The sequence below is a fragment of the Sciurus vulgaris genome (assembly GCF_902686455.1).
Source record: "Sciurus vulgaris genome assembly, chromosome: 5".
Classification (NCBI taxonomy): Eukaryota; Metazoa; Chordata; class Mammalia; order Rodentia; family Sciuridae; genus Sciurus; species Sciurus vulgaris.
The window spans coordinates 81,614,802-81,629,070 of record NC_136465.1 but is presented as its reverse complement, the minus strand read 5'-3'; the positions used below and the strand labels follow the sequence as shown (position 1 = coordinate 81,629,070).

The 14,269-nt window shown below is 41.6% G+C and overlaps 1 protein-coding gene across 1 annotated transcript; it reads right to left on the bottom strand.

Annotated features, from left to right (window-relative positions):
* Positions 1-364: 364 nt before the first annotated feature.
* Positions 365-5,577, bottom strand: CDKN1B (cyclin dependent kinase inhibitor 1B). Its single transcript, XM_079140134.1, has 3 exons — positions 4,646-5,577; positions 3,994-4,123; positions 365-1,741 (listed from the first exon to the last, which is right to left on the bottom strand). The coding sequence occupies exons 1-2, from the start codon at positions 5,118-5,120 to the stop codon at positions 4,002-4,004; spliced, it is 597 nt and encodes a 198-aa protein (XP_078996260.1). The 5' UTR covers positions 5,121-5,577; the 3' UTR covers positions 365-1,741; positions 3,994-4,001.
* Positions 5,578-14,269: the final 8,692 nt, after the last annotated feature.

The window sequence follows — 14,269 nt, the reverse complement described above, 5'->3', positions numbered from 1 at the left end:
AAGTCATCATGTTACTTTCATTTTCAATCCTGCAAATGTGTGATCAGTCTACAGTTAGGTAAGGGTTTTTGGTTCTGACACATTCATATCCTAGAAGACATAAATATTTTAACTAACAGACTTTGGCAGCATTATTTATTTGAAAATGAAGCTTTTCTACCTTCTATTTCTAAAGTTTTGTCCAACCATACAGAAGGGGAAAACAGTAACTACTAACTATTCGGACCCACATAAAATATTATCTGAGTTGTGGGCCTGAATTATGTAGATATTTGTCACTTCATATTATATTTGTATAAATGACTAGAATACCAGATCTAATACCTGAAGCTTTGTAAACCACATTACAGTTGCACTCAATGAATAGCTATGGAAGTTTTCTTTATTGATTGCTTGATGTGTAACAATAATTGGCATCTTTTTCACACATTACAAAAAATTATACTTGGCTCAGTATGCAACCTTTTAAGCATAGCCATATTATTTAACAAAAGAAGGGGAAAACCTATTCTACCCAATACAGCATTTACAAATGCACAAAACATGCCACTTTGGCTTGTATGTTGTCTAGATTAAAAAAAAAAAAAAAATCTCTTTTTAACATAAATAAGTTAGTATAATTTTTCAGTGTCTTTACAGAGTTATGTACACAGGTACACTTCAAATGGTTTTGTTTCATACACTTACACAGGCAATGAAGAAATACTGTTTAAAGATGTAGTATCCATTTCACTTATTCCACAAGTGTGCTTTTCTTTACATGCACTTTCCTTTAAAAACACTATTTTCCTTTGGGCAAATTAACAATTAGAGAGGCTTTAAATTAAAAATTATTTCATTTTTTTCATGTGTGTGTGTGTGTGAAGCTACTTCTCAATCTTTAAAAATACCTAGGGATTTTGAATTATTTTTGCTGTGTCTACACAGCTCAAAGGGAAAACTATGACACTTTCTTAACAAATTTGGTAAATACAGATGGTCAGTTCTGAGCATTCAGAAATCTCCACAGAGTGCCCCAGATTTTTGCCAATTACTTGAAGAGATTACCAAACTGCTGAATAATTAACTGGTAAATTCCAATTTTAAGGGAAACTGGGTGTGGCAGGGGAGGCAGGAGTTGGAGACACTGAGAAGAATAGTTGTTGCTGTTTTGGGGGGTTTTGTATTTAAAGACATTTGCTGCTACATAACGGAATCAGAAGAACTCCCAAAAAGAATAAGCTTCATGTAAAAATAAATAGTAACTATTTGTAGCCAGTTTTCAAATTTTGATGATTTTAAAAATGAAGTATCAGTCTCACTGAAAGGGACATTACATCTTTAAAGAAAACAATTCAAGCCCTTCCCCAAAATTGCTTCTCTTATGCAAATCAAATATTTTTCTCCTTGCTGTAAAAAGAAGCAAGTTCTTCATCCCCACCCATGCCAATTCCTCATCCCCACCCTGCCCTCCCTTCCCCAATGTTTATGTGCTACATAAAGGTAAAAACTATATACACAGGTAGTACAATGAAGCAAATAAGGAAAAACCTAATTGCACAATGCTACATCCAACGCTTTTAGAGGCAGGTCATTTAAGAGTGCCTAAAATTTTAGTGTTATTGTGTTGTTGCTTTTCAGTGCTTATACAGGATGTCCATTCCATGGAGTCAGCGATATGTATTTAAATTTTTTCATGTATATCTTCCTTGCTTCATCAAGCAATGATGTATCTGATAAACAAGGAAACATATCCTTAATTCTGCAAAAAAAAAAAAAAAAAAAAAGAAAGAAGAATTAGGGGAAAACACATTACCAATAAACTGACATTACCAATAAAGTACAGGAATATTTTGTCATTATCTCATTTGGGAAATACCTGAGTGATGGCAGGAGAAAAGTATGTACTAAAAAGTTTGATGACTATGGCCATCTCCTCCAACCACCGAACATTGTCTTAACTGGATTTTTGCTCTCCTAACACAGGGGTTCTTAATAAGTGGGCGATTTTGCCCAGCATCCCCCACCCCCAGAGGATATTTGCAACGTTGAGACATTTTTGGTTGTCACAACTGAGAGAGGAGAACTGCTTCTGATATCAAGTAGGAAAGGCCAGGGATACTGCCAAATTTGAGACGATGGAGAGTTGGGGTCGTTTGTTTGTTATTTCCACAATCCCAGAGGGCTGCGGACTCGAACCGGGGCCTCCAGCATGAAAGTCAGGCACTCTAGGAGACGGGCTATATGGCCAGTACTACTGCCAAATTTGAAAATGCACAGGACGGCCTCCCGCATCAAAGAATTTTTCGGCTCAAGATGTCAATAATGCAGAGGTTGAGAAATTCTAGTCAAGAATCTGGGTCAAAGATAGTGAGAAAGAAAGGAAACAGGAAAATTCAGAAACTGTTAACACATAAGAGTAGCATAATTTTCTAAATTTGAAATTTCAAATTTTCTAAATTTGAAATATAATTTGTGAAGGCCTCCAGAGGAAAATTCTACTAACATCAGGGGTTTTCCCTCAAAACATTCTACTTTTGTATTCATGTGAATAGATCATATTCTGAATAGATCTATTAATTCTGAATAGATCCTCACTACTATTTCTAGTATTGTCTGAATTGACAACATTACTAACAAATGCCTCTTTGCATGTCAGAATGGGGGCAGATCAAAATCCAATAGCTATGATGCACAGGGCTCATGAGTTACATGACAAGTAACAAAAACCAAGAGCTACAGATGTTAAAACTGATCCAGAAAATTTTTCATCCAATTTTCCCACTTTATAAAGAAGTATAATATAGAGGGTCTATAATGCTATTTTCTATTAGTTTTGAAAAATACCAGATATATGTGAAGAACTCATATTATGACATTATGATTTAAAAACACAACAAACCTGAATCCCAATTTAACTCGGACAGCCTTTATTTTTAATTTTTGTGAGAATTTTAAAAATTAAATTGGACATTCATTAAGATATTTTTACATGTTAGGCTATGAGTGTGCTTTGGGGGAAATAAGGATAATAGTCCTTGTTTACAAGAAGTTTACAAACTATTCATATTTGTACTTTGATCATTATGGATAGCCAATCTATGTAAATTTGAAGGCTAAATTATTCAAATTAGCTATTTGGGGTGATCAGATTTTTGTACGTAGAAAAAAATCTCCACTTGTGCTGGGTAGACTTATCCTCACCAGTCCTAACATCTACTATCCATTTCCCCTACAAACATCCAAATCATCCTGTTAACAGCACAATGAGCATACGTAGGCTGGTTTTCCTAGAAGACTATTCTGGCAGTTAATTTAACTTCAGCTTTGCAACTTCAGTGTTATCAGAAACTCTGTAGGAACTTTAGTACTTTTGAGCTTCCCATTTTGCTTTTTTAAAATACAAAGTTTCCTTCTCTCTCCCCAAAACTTACCGGAAATCAGGGAAAGTGACAATTTATGAAAATGATAATGTTAAAAACACAGCACAACACCCTATTCACATTCCTAACTCCTTGCCTAACCAAATGTGAGCTATTTGCACCTTTCCCCTCAACATTTAAAAGTAATCACGTATTTACCATTTTTCCATGTATAGCTCAAAATGTGTTACTGACTCAACTGGAACCTCTAAGAAATGTTTTCTCATGAAGTGGCACTGAGGGATACCCCAGTTCTTCATCAGATAGGAAAGAATCTATTGTTCCCAACATGTTTTGGTGGGACTCACAAGGGACATTGCCTTCCTACCTCTGGGGCCTTAGTTATAAGCACTTGCCTGGGACATTGACTCTGGTTGATGAATGTTTCAAGGGAAAATCATCCTGGGAAGTAGATACTTTGGAGAATTACAGTGCCACACAGTGTTTTCCAGCCTTCCCCAGTGCTACTTTTTTTAATCTCACAAACAAAAACCTGCAAGTTACTAATATGCCAGCAACCAGAAAAATCAGGTATTGTTCGGTTTGCAGGCCCACAGGGTGCAGTTCTGAGCTCTTTTAGTGATCAACCTACCGAGCTGTTTACGTTTGACGTCTTCGGAGGCCCGGCTTCTTGGGCGTCTGCTCCACAGAACCAGCACTTGGGGAACCGTCTGAAACATTTTCTTCTGTTCTGTTGGCTCTTTTGTTTTGAGGAGAAGAATCTATGGGTAAAGGGAAATTTTAAAAAAGAACAGACACAATCTTTATTAGTAAAAACAATGGCTGACAGAAGTTCAGGGAATGAAAAACCCACCACCTCCACCCACAATCTTAGAATCGTCATCCCCAGTGGCCTTTAAGGGCACAAAATGAGGTTGTTTCTACACAACAGAAAGTGCATTCTACACCCCACATATATCTATCTACCCCTCCCCCCGCCATAGCTAAAAGGGAGACGGTCGATAAACATCTCAACTTTGTCACATAACTACAGCTGGCTAGCGGGGATGCGATATGTTAGGTTTGGGAAAGTATAGGATCTTACTACCTCCGGTTTTTTACTTCAAAATCATAAACAGACAAGAAGTCAGCCAGGTAGCAGTTAAAATACTAAGATTAACAAAGCCTGCTCGACCCCAAAAGCTAAATCAGAATGTGCTGGAAAGCAAGCTGAGGTTAATACGATCAGGCAGGCACAGATACTTTCCAGAAAGACAATTTTACGTTTTTGAAAGGGTCATTACCATCTGTTGCGGGTCGCTTCCTTATTCCTGCGCACTGCTCCGCTAACCCAGTCTGGCTGTCTGACGGGTCAGTCTTTTGGTCTACCAAGTGCGTGTCCTCTGAGTTTGCCTGGGACCCAATTAAAGGCACCGCCTGGCGGTTCCCGCTGACGTCCTGGCTCTCCTGCGCCGGCACCTTGCAAGCGCCTTTGGGGGGCCGCGGGGGTCTGTAGTAGAACTCGGGCAAGCTTCCCTTCTCCACCTCCTGCCATTCGTATTTGCCCTCCAGGGGCTTATGGTTCTGAAAATCGAAATTCCACTTGCGCTGGCTTGCCTCTTCCATTTCTCTGCAGTGCTTCTCCAAGTCCCGGGTTAACTCTTCGTGATTCACAGGGCCGAAGAGGTTTCTGCAGGCGGAGGGCTTAGGGTGCTCAGCCTGCCTGGCGTCCATCCTCTCCAGGCTCGGGCTCCCGTTAGACACTCGCACGTTTGACATTTTCCTCCCGGTCCGGTCTTGACCGCCTAGCTCGCTCTCTCAAAAAAACAAAATCGAACAAAACAAAACGCCCCGACGCAGCCCGGACTCCTCTTACAAGCCCTGCGTCTGCCCTCAGAGCCAAGAGAAACAAACCCCAAGGAGTAACTGCCCAAGCTTCAGGAGCGCGCAGGGTCTGGGGGAGTGAGTGCGGGGACGCCCCGGACAGGCAGCCTAAAGTCTCCGCCGATCAAGTGTACGGGCGAGCGGGAGGGCGGGGAAGGGAGGGGAGGAGGAAGGAGGAGGTGGCAAAGCCAGTCCAAGTCCAGGCTGGTGCAATCCCGCGGTCCCGCGAACCCAGCCGCTCTCCAAACCTTGCCGCGGTCGGAGTCGCGGAGCCGTGAGACAGTGGGGAGAAGGGAGGGGGAGAAAAGCGCCCCGAAAAGACGAGCCCCCTTTTTTAGTTGCCCAATATGGCGGTGGTAGGGAGGCTGACGAAGAAGAAAATGATTGACACGGCAAGTCTATTTAAACAGAGGAGGAGATCCATTGGTCGCGGCGCCGGGAGCCGCCCCGCCGAGGCTGGCAAGCGCGGTCTTAAGGTGGCCCGGGCGCGGTTCCGACGCCTCTCCGCGTTCGCGAGCGCGCGACTCCCAGAGCGCAGCCAGGAGATTGGCTGGTCGCGTGACTGCTGGAGGTGTACTGCTGCCAACAAACCTGCTCTGGCTGGCCTCGGAGAAATTACAAATAAGACAAACAAACTAGCCAAACGGCCGGGAAACTGGGGAGGGGCCTGGGAGGCGGCCAGGCACTGCTGGCGGGGCCTGGGGTTCTGGTCCTCGGGCTGCGTTAGCTGGCGCGCTGCCGCTCCTGAGCCGCGAACTCCCGCTCCTCGCCCGGGAAACCAGGGTCTGGACCGTATGATGTCCAAGGTCGCTGGCAGCTCTTTTGAGCTTCGGTGGCCAACTTATTTTACCCTTACTCGCCGAGCCCGGGATGCCGGCGACTGCGGGGCGGAAGCAGGAGATAGTAGTAGTAGCACCACCTCGGCCCTCCCGGTGGCCCCCTATCGTGAGCTGCCGGGTGGCCGGGAATCCTTAGCTGAGCGCCTGGGAGCCCCCTTCCTGGGTGCCTTCGCTTGGGGCTTAGGGTGGGCAGTGGTTAGCTCAGCCTTCACCCAGAAGTTTCTGCTATCCTAGAGGAGGCCAAGAGCTTAGGCAAGAAACCAAAACGAACGTCTTTCTGTAAATTAGCAGGGAATCAATGCGGCATTTGTAATGCATTCTGAACCCAAGCTCTCCTTCAGTAAAAAAATGAGCGTCCCAACATCAAAAACTCGACTGGTCTCACAAGTTCCTTAATAAATTCTATAGCGGTCTCATTCACATTTAGTTTTGAAAGCAAGGCTACACCCTGGCTCAAGTTCTTGCCTCCCAAGCACAGTTAAGGCCACTGACATTGGCTGCGTGTGGGAACTGTCTTTATACTTCTCCGTTCTTTCCCGGGTTGTGGCCATTTCCTCTACCTGAGTCCAGTCGCCAAATAAAACAGCTCCTTCCTCCCCCTTTCCCTCTCATATTCGCTGCTCCAACCCACACTGAACAATAATTCAGATGCAAAAGAATGCTTTTATAAGGCTGCAAGCTGTTAAGTGGTGAAAACATTTCCCTAAGAATCTAAGTTCAAATTATGATTTATAAAACCATCACAACTTTGTCTTAATATCTGATATTACTATCCGGACATTTCTCTGCTCCTCTTTGCAACTTGGATTTTATCTATCAATGTGGGCTTGAACAAGGTGAGGGAAATTATGAGAGGATGAGCAGGACTGTCATAGCTGAGACAGAGCTTAATGGGGTTTTAACTGCCTCCTCACTCACATACCAATATGGATAATCTTGGTTTGGGCCAAAGCTAATAAATGTTATTGGAAACTAACCTTCTGTTTTAATTTTTCACAACAGCAATGTATTCTTACCATTTATGCTATGGATATGTTTGATTTTAACTTGTTTTCTTAGTCACATCTTATTTGTCCATGTTGTATGCAGGCCTCACCTCATAAGAATGTTACAGCTGGGATTGCCCTTTGGGACCCTGTGGTTTAACTCTCTCTTTTACGCTGAGGAAATTGAGATGCAGAGAGGTTTCCTGTCCAGGAACATACACAGAGTTGGTAACATAGCCAGGATGAGCTCAGGTCTCCCCACTCTCAGTCTCGTTCTCTTTCTGTTTCTTTCCTTCCTGGTAATCCCAGCCAGGTTAGGGTTTTGTCTGGATTTGCTTGTGTTGAAGTCTGCAGGTCCTCCTCTCCTACAGGGATCCAAAATGGCTCCTTCCCAGCCCTGAGCAGCCTGCAGATGATTCCTTGATGTTGCTATGGTCTCTGATATTTAAATGCAGATGTCTTTGGCCTTTGGTATCACTAGCCACTAGTTCAACTAAAATACAGATTCCAAAAATACAGGAGTGATACCCAGAGAATAGTGAAGGTGGTAGCATCCAGAACTGGCTTTGATATCAGGACTTCCTAACACAGAAAAGAGTTCACCTGGGGTCAGAGCAAGAAGTCTCATCATCTTTATTTTTATTTTTTATTTCATCTTATTTTATTATTTTATTTTTTTTGAGACAGGAATCTGGCTATGCAGGCTGGCCTTGAACTTCTGGACTCTGCCTCCCAAGTAGCTGAGACTACAAGCCCACACACCATTGCATTCCCACTATTTTTTCTACATTTAATGCTCCCACTTAATTTATTAGAGTGGGGATGGGGGAAAGAAGGAAAATTAGTGTGGGTCTTGCTACCATAAAATATACCCCACCTCTGCAGTTATATAATATCCAAATTTTAAAAGAAGTGCTAGACTGCAGAGACACACATTTATACACAAACTAATGGAGAAATTCCAGAATACTTCACCTTGTCACACTTGTGATTTTACTCATGACATTTATATCTATATGAAAAAGACATTTATATCTATATGAAAATACTTCCATTCCCTACACAAGCTGAATCTTTAAACTGATATATAGGAGCTCCATTTTGTTACTCTGTTCATCTTAAAAGCAAACGAGTCATGGTCATGCCACCTTAAGAAGTCTGGCTGCCAGCAGAAAGGCTGTGCTTACACCGACCTCACTATGATCTAAAGTGTTTTGTTTACAGTCAAGGCACCCGAGATCTGTACAGCAAATAATGAGAAGGCAGGCGTCTGCTGTAGTAGCGACCAAGCGTGAAAAAAATACTATGGAGTCCCTGAAGCAAAAGGGAACGTGGAGATCAGAGCGCCATCCTCTTGTAGGAAGCTGGCAGCTGCAAAAGAGTAAACTAGGAAGAAAAATTTCACACAGACAGTGAAAAGACGCTGCTTGGGTAGAAGAGAGAAAGTTCCATGCTACACTGCTCTAAAGTGGGTTCTGCTTACCCAGTACCCCCAATCTTCTGTAATATTTTTCTTGTCATTTTCACTCCTGGTGATTTCCTACTAAGAGATGAGAAGTGTCACATAGGCTATCCCAGATTTCTGTGTCTTTCACAAGATCAGGAGCGAGAGAGACAAAGATCGAAAAAACTTAAAAGAAACAACAGTGTAGTAAACAAAGAGTCCAAATGGGCTGGTTGAGCAAGCAGTGCACGTCAGCCCGGCTCCAAGATGCATCCTCTCATGGGGAAATTATGTAGCCCCAACTGTTTCTACAAGGATACAGGTTACCTTGCCCAGTTGTCTCTCCCACCTCAAGTACACAGTTTTAATCCTATCTCAAGGATGTTAAGCGAGGCAACTTTAAATCAATTTACCATTCCCCTAAACTGACATATTTTTAGAGTTTGGCAATTTCAATCATCTGTTTCTGACACTTTTAATTCAATTTAACAAATATTTACTGAGCACCTTCTATTAATTTGCTAGTCATTTCTTTCTTTCAACATATATTTATTGAGTGCCTCCTATATGCCATGCATTATCCTAGACTCTGGGGATACAGAAGTGAGCAGATTTAAACTAGGATAAAACTTAAATTTTAATAAGGGAAGGGAAAACAAAATAACACAATAAATAAGTGAAATATTATGTAAGGGGTGATACACATTATGGAGAAACAATAAGCAGGGAAGAAGGAAAGAGTGTTGTGATCAGGGAGGAAGGCATCATTAACAAGTGGCCTTTAAGACAAAGCCCTGATGATGTGAGAAAGCAGCCAAGCAGATATCTGGGGAGTGTCCCCAAAAAGGGAACAAGTGCAAAGACTCTGAGGTGGGATCTTTCCTGATGTGTTGGCAGGAGGTCTGTGTGATGCACAGGGCAGAGCAGGGGGAGAGTAGTATCAGGGGCCATAAATCCTCTAGGACCACACAGCCCTCTCTAGGGCTTTTATCATTGACTGAGTGATAAAGGAAGACACTGGGACTTTTTAAATAGGGGAATTATGGGATCTTACCTTACATAAGGTATTTCCCAGATCGTTATTCCTCAGCATAAGGAGTAAAGAGATAAATAAGTCATGAACTCTGCCTGTGGGGAGCATACACCCTAGATAGGGACACCATCATGTACACAAAACTTAGAGGTAAAAGCAATACAGGGAAAAACACAACACTATGGAGTACAAGAGAGAAGGATGGGAAAATCTTCAAGGAAGAGGTTATGTGTTAAGATCTTGAAGAATAAGAGAAATATTAAGATTATAAGCATAAGGGGCAGGAATGGGGGGAAATGGGATCAGTTGTAGGCCTGGCAGGGCACTCTTTAAAAAAAAAAAAAAAAAAAAAAAAAATCTATGTTACTTAGTCAGTAGGGGGAACCAATGGGACTTTGGCGAAGCAAATGTCATGATCACTGCCCAAACTCCTGAACAGAAGCAAGCCTGGGTCCTGGGCCTGGTTTGGAGTTCTGAGTTTGGATTTGTGAGATGGAATGATCTGAAGGTTAGGCTGAAGGTGATCTGAGAAACAATGTCTAGGGACAGAAATAAATAAAAAGCTGAGCAGATAGTCCCACTGTGATTTAGTCAGACAGGAGCTAGGATATGGGCAGATTACAGGTGGAGGCAGAAAGGCCATGAGACAAGGTTTGGAGCAGAGAGTACGAAGCCATCTGGCATCACCTCCTAACTTGCAAAGGCATAGCTGCAGATGCTTTTTGGTGCCTACAGCTTTAACTGTGAGTGGGAAGGTAACTGTTAAGGGGGCCTAAGCTGTCCCAGACAATCAGATCTTTGTGTTTGGAAGTGGTCTGACAGCAAGGTAAAGAATGAGTATGATGAGCCTGGAGAGGCTACACAGGGAGGCAATTTGGAAGGGCACTGCATGCTGAAGCAACAGATATGATGGCCTGAAGTAATGCTATGGAGGCAGGAATGGAAAGCAAGGAACACATGCAGATTGCAGAGGTAGTTGGAACAGAGAAGAAGATGGGATGATGGAGAAATGAAGGATGAATTTAAGTTCTCAACCATGGGTATAATAGTGCCATTAACTAAAGATGTGATATGATACAGAGGCAGAATGTAACAGAGATTGCTAGCAGCTTATCAAAATTCACTCTCACTTTTTCCCCTTAGTATCAGAATTGTAACTGGGCTTATAGTTCCCCAGCTACATGAAATTTCCCACTCTCCTTTGCTGTAAGCTGTGGCCTTGTTGTGATGAAGTATAGTCCTATAGAATATAAGAAAAAATGAAAATGTGTCTTCCAGGCCTAATGCATAAAACCTGCTATGTAAGTCCTCTGATTCTGCCACTCTCTTCCCCACCAGCCCTTCGACCCATGGGCTGGAAAGGCAAAAACTAGTGCAACCTTGGAACATGAAAGAGTACCATCAACCTAGGTCCCCAACCTGATCCAAGAGAAAAATTTCTACTTTGTTGAACCATTACATTTTGTGTTTATTTGTTTTAGCATATTACAGTCATTCCTAACTAATACAGAGGGAAAAGTTTGGGAGGTAGAGGATAGGGAAGATTAATTTAGTTTGTGCCAGGCAAGGTGACACATGTCTATAACACCAGGTGGCTCAGGAGGCTGAGGCAGGAGGATTGCAAGTTCAAAGTCAGTCTCAGCGATTTATTTATTTATTTGTTTCTTTGTAATATTTTTAGTTGTACATGGACACAATAACTTTATTTTGTTTATTTATTTATATGTGGTGCTGAGGATCAAACCCAGTGCCTCACACATATTAGGGAAGTGCTCTACCACTGAGCCCAACCCCCAACCTGTCTCAGAAATTTAGCAAGGCCATAAGCAACTTTAGGGTCTCAAAAAAAAATAAAAAGGGCTGGGGATGTGGCTCATTGGTAAAGCATCCCTGGGTTAAATCCCTAGTACCCACCCCCCAAAAAATTTTGGTTTGTATCTGGACATGGTGGCTTCCTTGGAAGCCGAGGCAAGAGGATTGAAAATTAAAGACCAGTTGGGTGCAGTGGCACACCCTGTAATCCCAGCAATTCGGAAGGTTGAGGCAGGAGAGTTACAAGCTTGAGACCAGCCTTGGAAATTTAGCAAGGCACTCATAACTTAGCAAGACACTATCTTAAAATTAAAAATAAAAAGGGCTTGGGATGTGGTTCAGTGGCAGAGCATAAGGCCTGGGTTCAACCCCCAGTAACCACCACCAATACACACAAGAATTTGGTTTATTACAGCTGATATGCATTGAAATTAATTGTATTCCCAGAGAAAAGAATAAAGAGTATGTCCTTAAGGGGAGAAGAGCGACAATACTGAGATATGAATCTGACACAAAATGTGAGGGGATGCCATGGTTAATGGCACTCTCTGAGATCTACCCATATTTACAAATGTGCCACTAATCATATGCCCAGGTCAGATCCTAAGTAGATTAAAGATTGCATGGGTATGGAATAAGAATGCATGTAGTAGTATTCTCAGTTCTTTTATGTCACTTTTGAGGTGGGTGCACTCATTGTTAACCCACAGTCCCACATGCCTTACTGTCAGAGTCAGCAGATTGTGCCCTATTTCTTTCCTGAAATTGACCAGATAAGGGGAGACAGGAGGTGGCTATCTGACCTAAGCTTGGCTTACTAAATTCTTCCTCCAGGAAATCTGGAATCAGGTCTCAGAAATTTCAATTAGTAAGTTGCAAGTTAGAGACTAATAAGGTAATGTAGACTTGGGATTGGAAGTGCCCTTTTAAGAACATTATCTTCAGCCCATGTGTGATGGAGATGCAGATAAAGTCTGTCTGCAGAGTGTCAGAAGAGAGAAAAGGACATGCAAAGAGGGTCAGAGAAGAGAGATGAGTTTTTAGAAAGGCAGATAACCCTCAGTAACCGAAGCCTCCTCAGTTTCTGAATTCTGCAACCCATAAGATCCCACTCCCTGCATTTAAGTTAAAGGAGACAGTCCTTGTACTTAGAGAACAATTTCGCCCCTTTTGCTCCAAGCTAGTTTGCTGTTTCTGTTAGTTGAACCCAAGATATCCCTGATTAACACAGTACTTTACATATTTGAAAGTAGCTTCCTCTGGCGTCATCACATTTGATTCTCCTAAGAACCCAGTCCTAAGGCGAAGGCTACTATCTTTTCTTGCAGATGAAACCCTGAGATAGAGGACTGAGTGTTCCAAAGCCACAAAAGAGAATAGAGGTGGCCTAGTACTAGGGTTGCTGCTCTTACAAAGTCCATTTGTTTTATTTTTTGTTGTTCTTATTTGTTTTTTAAGAAAGGGGTACTGGAGATTGAACCCAGGACCTCACACATTTTAGACAAGCACTCTACCAGTGAGCTACATCCCTACCCCTTTCCAAAGCCCATTTTAGAAGATACAATGAGTTGGTGGGTTTGTAAATCATCACTGGCTTCATCAGCTTAATTTATTTATAATGAACTATTCATAAAAAGAAGGTTGTGGGGAAAATCTGATTCAAAATCCTGAAAAGAGAAAGGTTGCATATTTGGGGGGAAAATTATATTCAAGCCAAGTGCTTTGGTACATTACACACTTATACTCCTAGCTACTTGGGAGGCCGAGGCAGGAGGATTGCAAGTTTCAGGCCAGCCTCAGCAATTTAGCAAGACCCTGTTTCAAATTTTTAAAAAGGGCTGGGGATGTTAGCTTAGTGGTAAAGCACCCCCAGGTTCAAAAGAAAGAGAGAGAGAGAGAGGAAAAACAAAACAAACAACAACAACAAAAACTAGACTCAAGAAAGGTTTAAAACTGGTAAGGTCAGAATTTAAAGAAAAAAATGCATTGGCAGTTTTTAGCAAAAGAAAAATATTCATTTTCAAAGAAGGTGTAGTAAACGAATGTAAGTTTACCGATATTGACAGTGTCATAAGAATAGGAAATAAATAATAAAACTTGAATTAATGACCATGTACATAATTTAATTTCCATGACTGAAATGTCACAACTTCTGTGACAAAAATATGGAAATTGGAACAATAAACACATTTGCCACAAATCCACCATTTTAAACTACATTCTGTTCTTCACATTGAGAAAACATGAAGGAGAAAATCTCCCTTAATTCTAATCTCAGTCTTCAGTCTTTTTTTTATAACACCTAAAAAAAAAAAAAAGAAGGAAGAAAGAAACTGTCCACTTTTTATTTCTGATCACTCTCTCTTTCTCTCTCTTTCTCTCTCTAAATAATGATTCACATGGGTATTTGTTCATTTCTTCATTCATTAAATTTTTAATGAGCTCTTAGCAGATGCCAGACTCTCTGGGGACACAGCAGAGAACAAAGATAGCCAAAGTTCCTGCTGTCATGGAATGGAGCTTACATTCAAGTACGAAAAGCACACAATCCACAAATAAATAAGCATAATATGCCATATTTTTATAAATGCCAAAAAAGGCAGACTCACTATTTAAGGGTATAGAGAGATATGAAGGGAAATGTCATATTAACAGGAAAGGACTTTTCAACAAAGGGACATTTAAGTATAGACCTGAATGAAATGAAAGCATGAAGCATGTAACTTTCTGAGTTGGAAGAAGAGCAGATAGCAAATCCAAAGGCTCAAAGGTAACAATGTACCTGGGATGACTGAGGGAGAACAAGGTGACTAGTAAACCTGAAACAAAGTAACTGGTGGCTGGGAAAGAGATGGAATCAGAGAAGAGTTGGGGACTCAGATTATGTAAACTTTATAGACCATAGTAAAGATTGGATTTTGTCCCAATGG

Excerpts from the sequence above, each read along its gene's own strand:
- CDKN1B (XM_079140134.1), bottom strand. The coding sequence starts at position 5,120 with ATGTCAAACGTGCGAGTGTCTAACGGGAGCCCGAGCCTGGAGAGGATG. Across the intron at positions 4,124-4,645 it reads GAAGCGACCCGCAACAGATG|ATTCTTCTCCTCAAAACAAA; the intron begins GTAATGACCCTT and ends CTTTACCCATAG.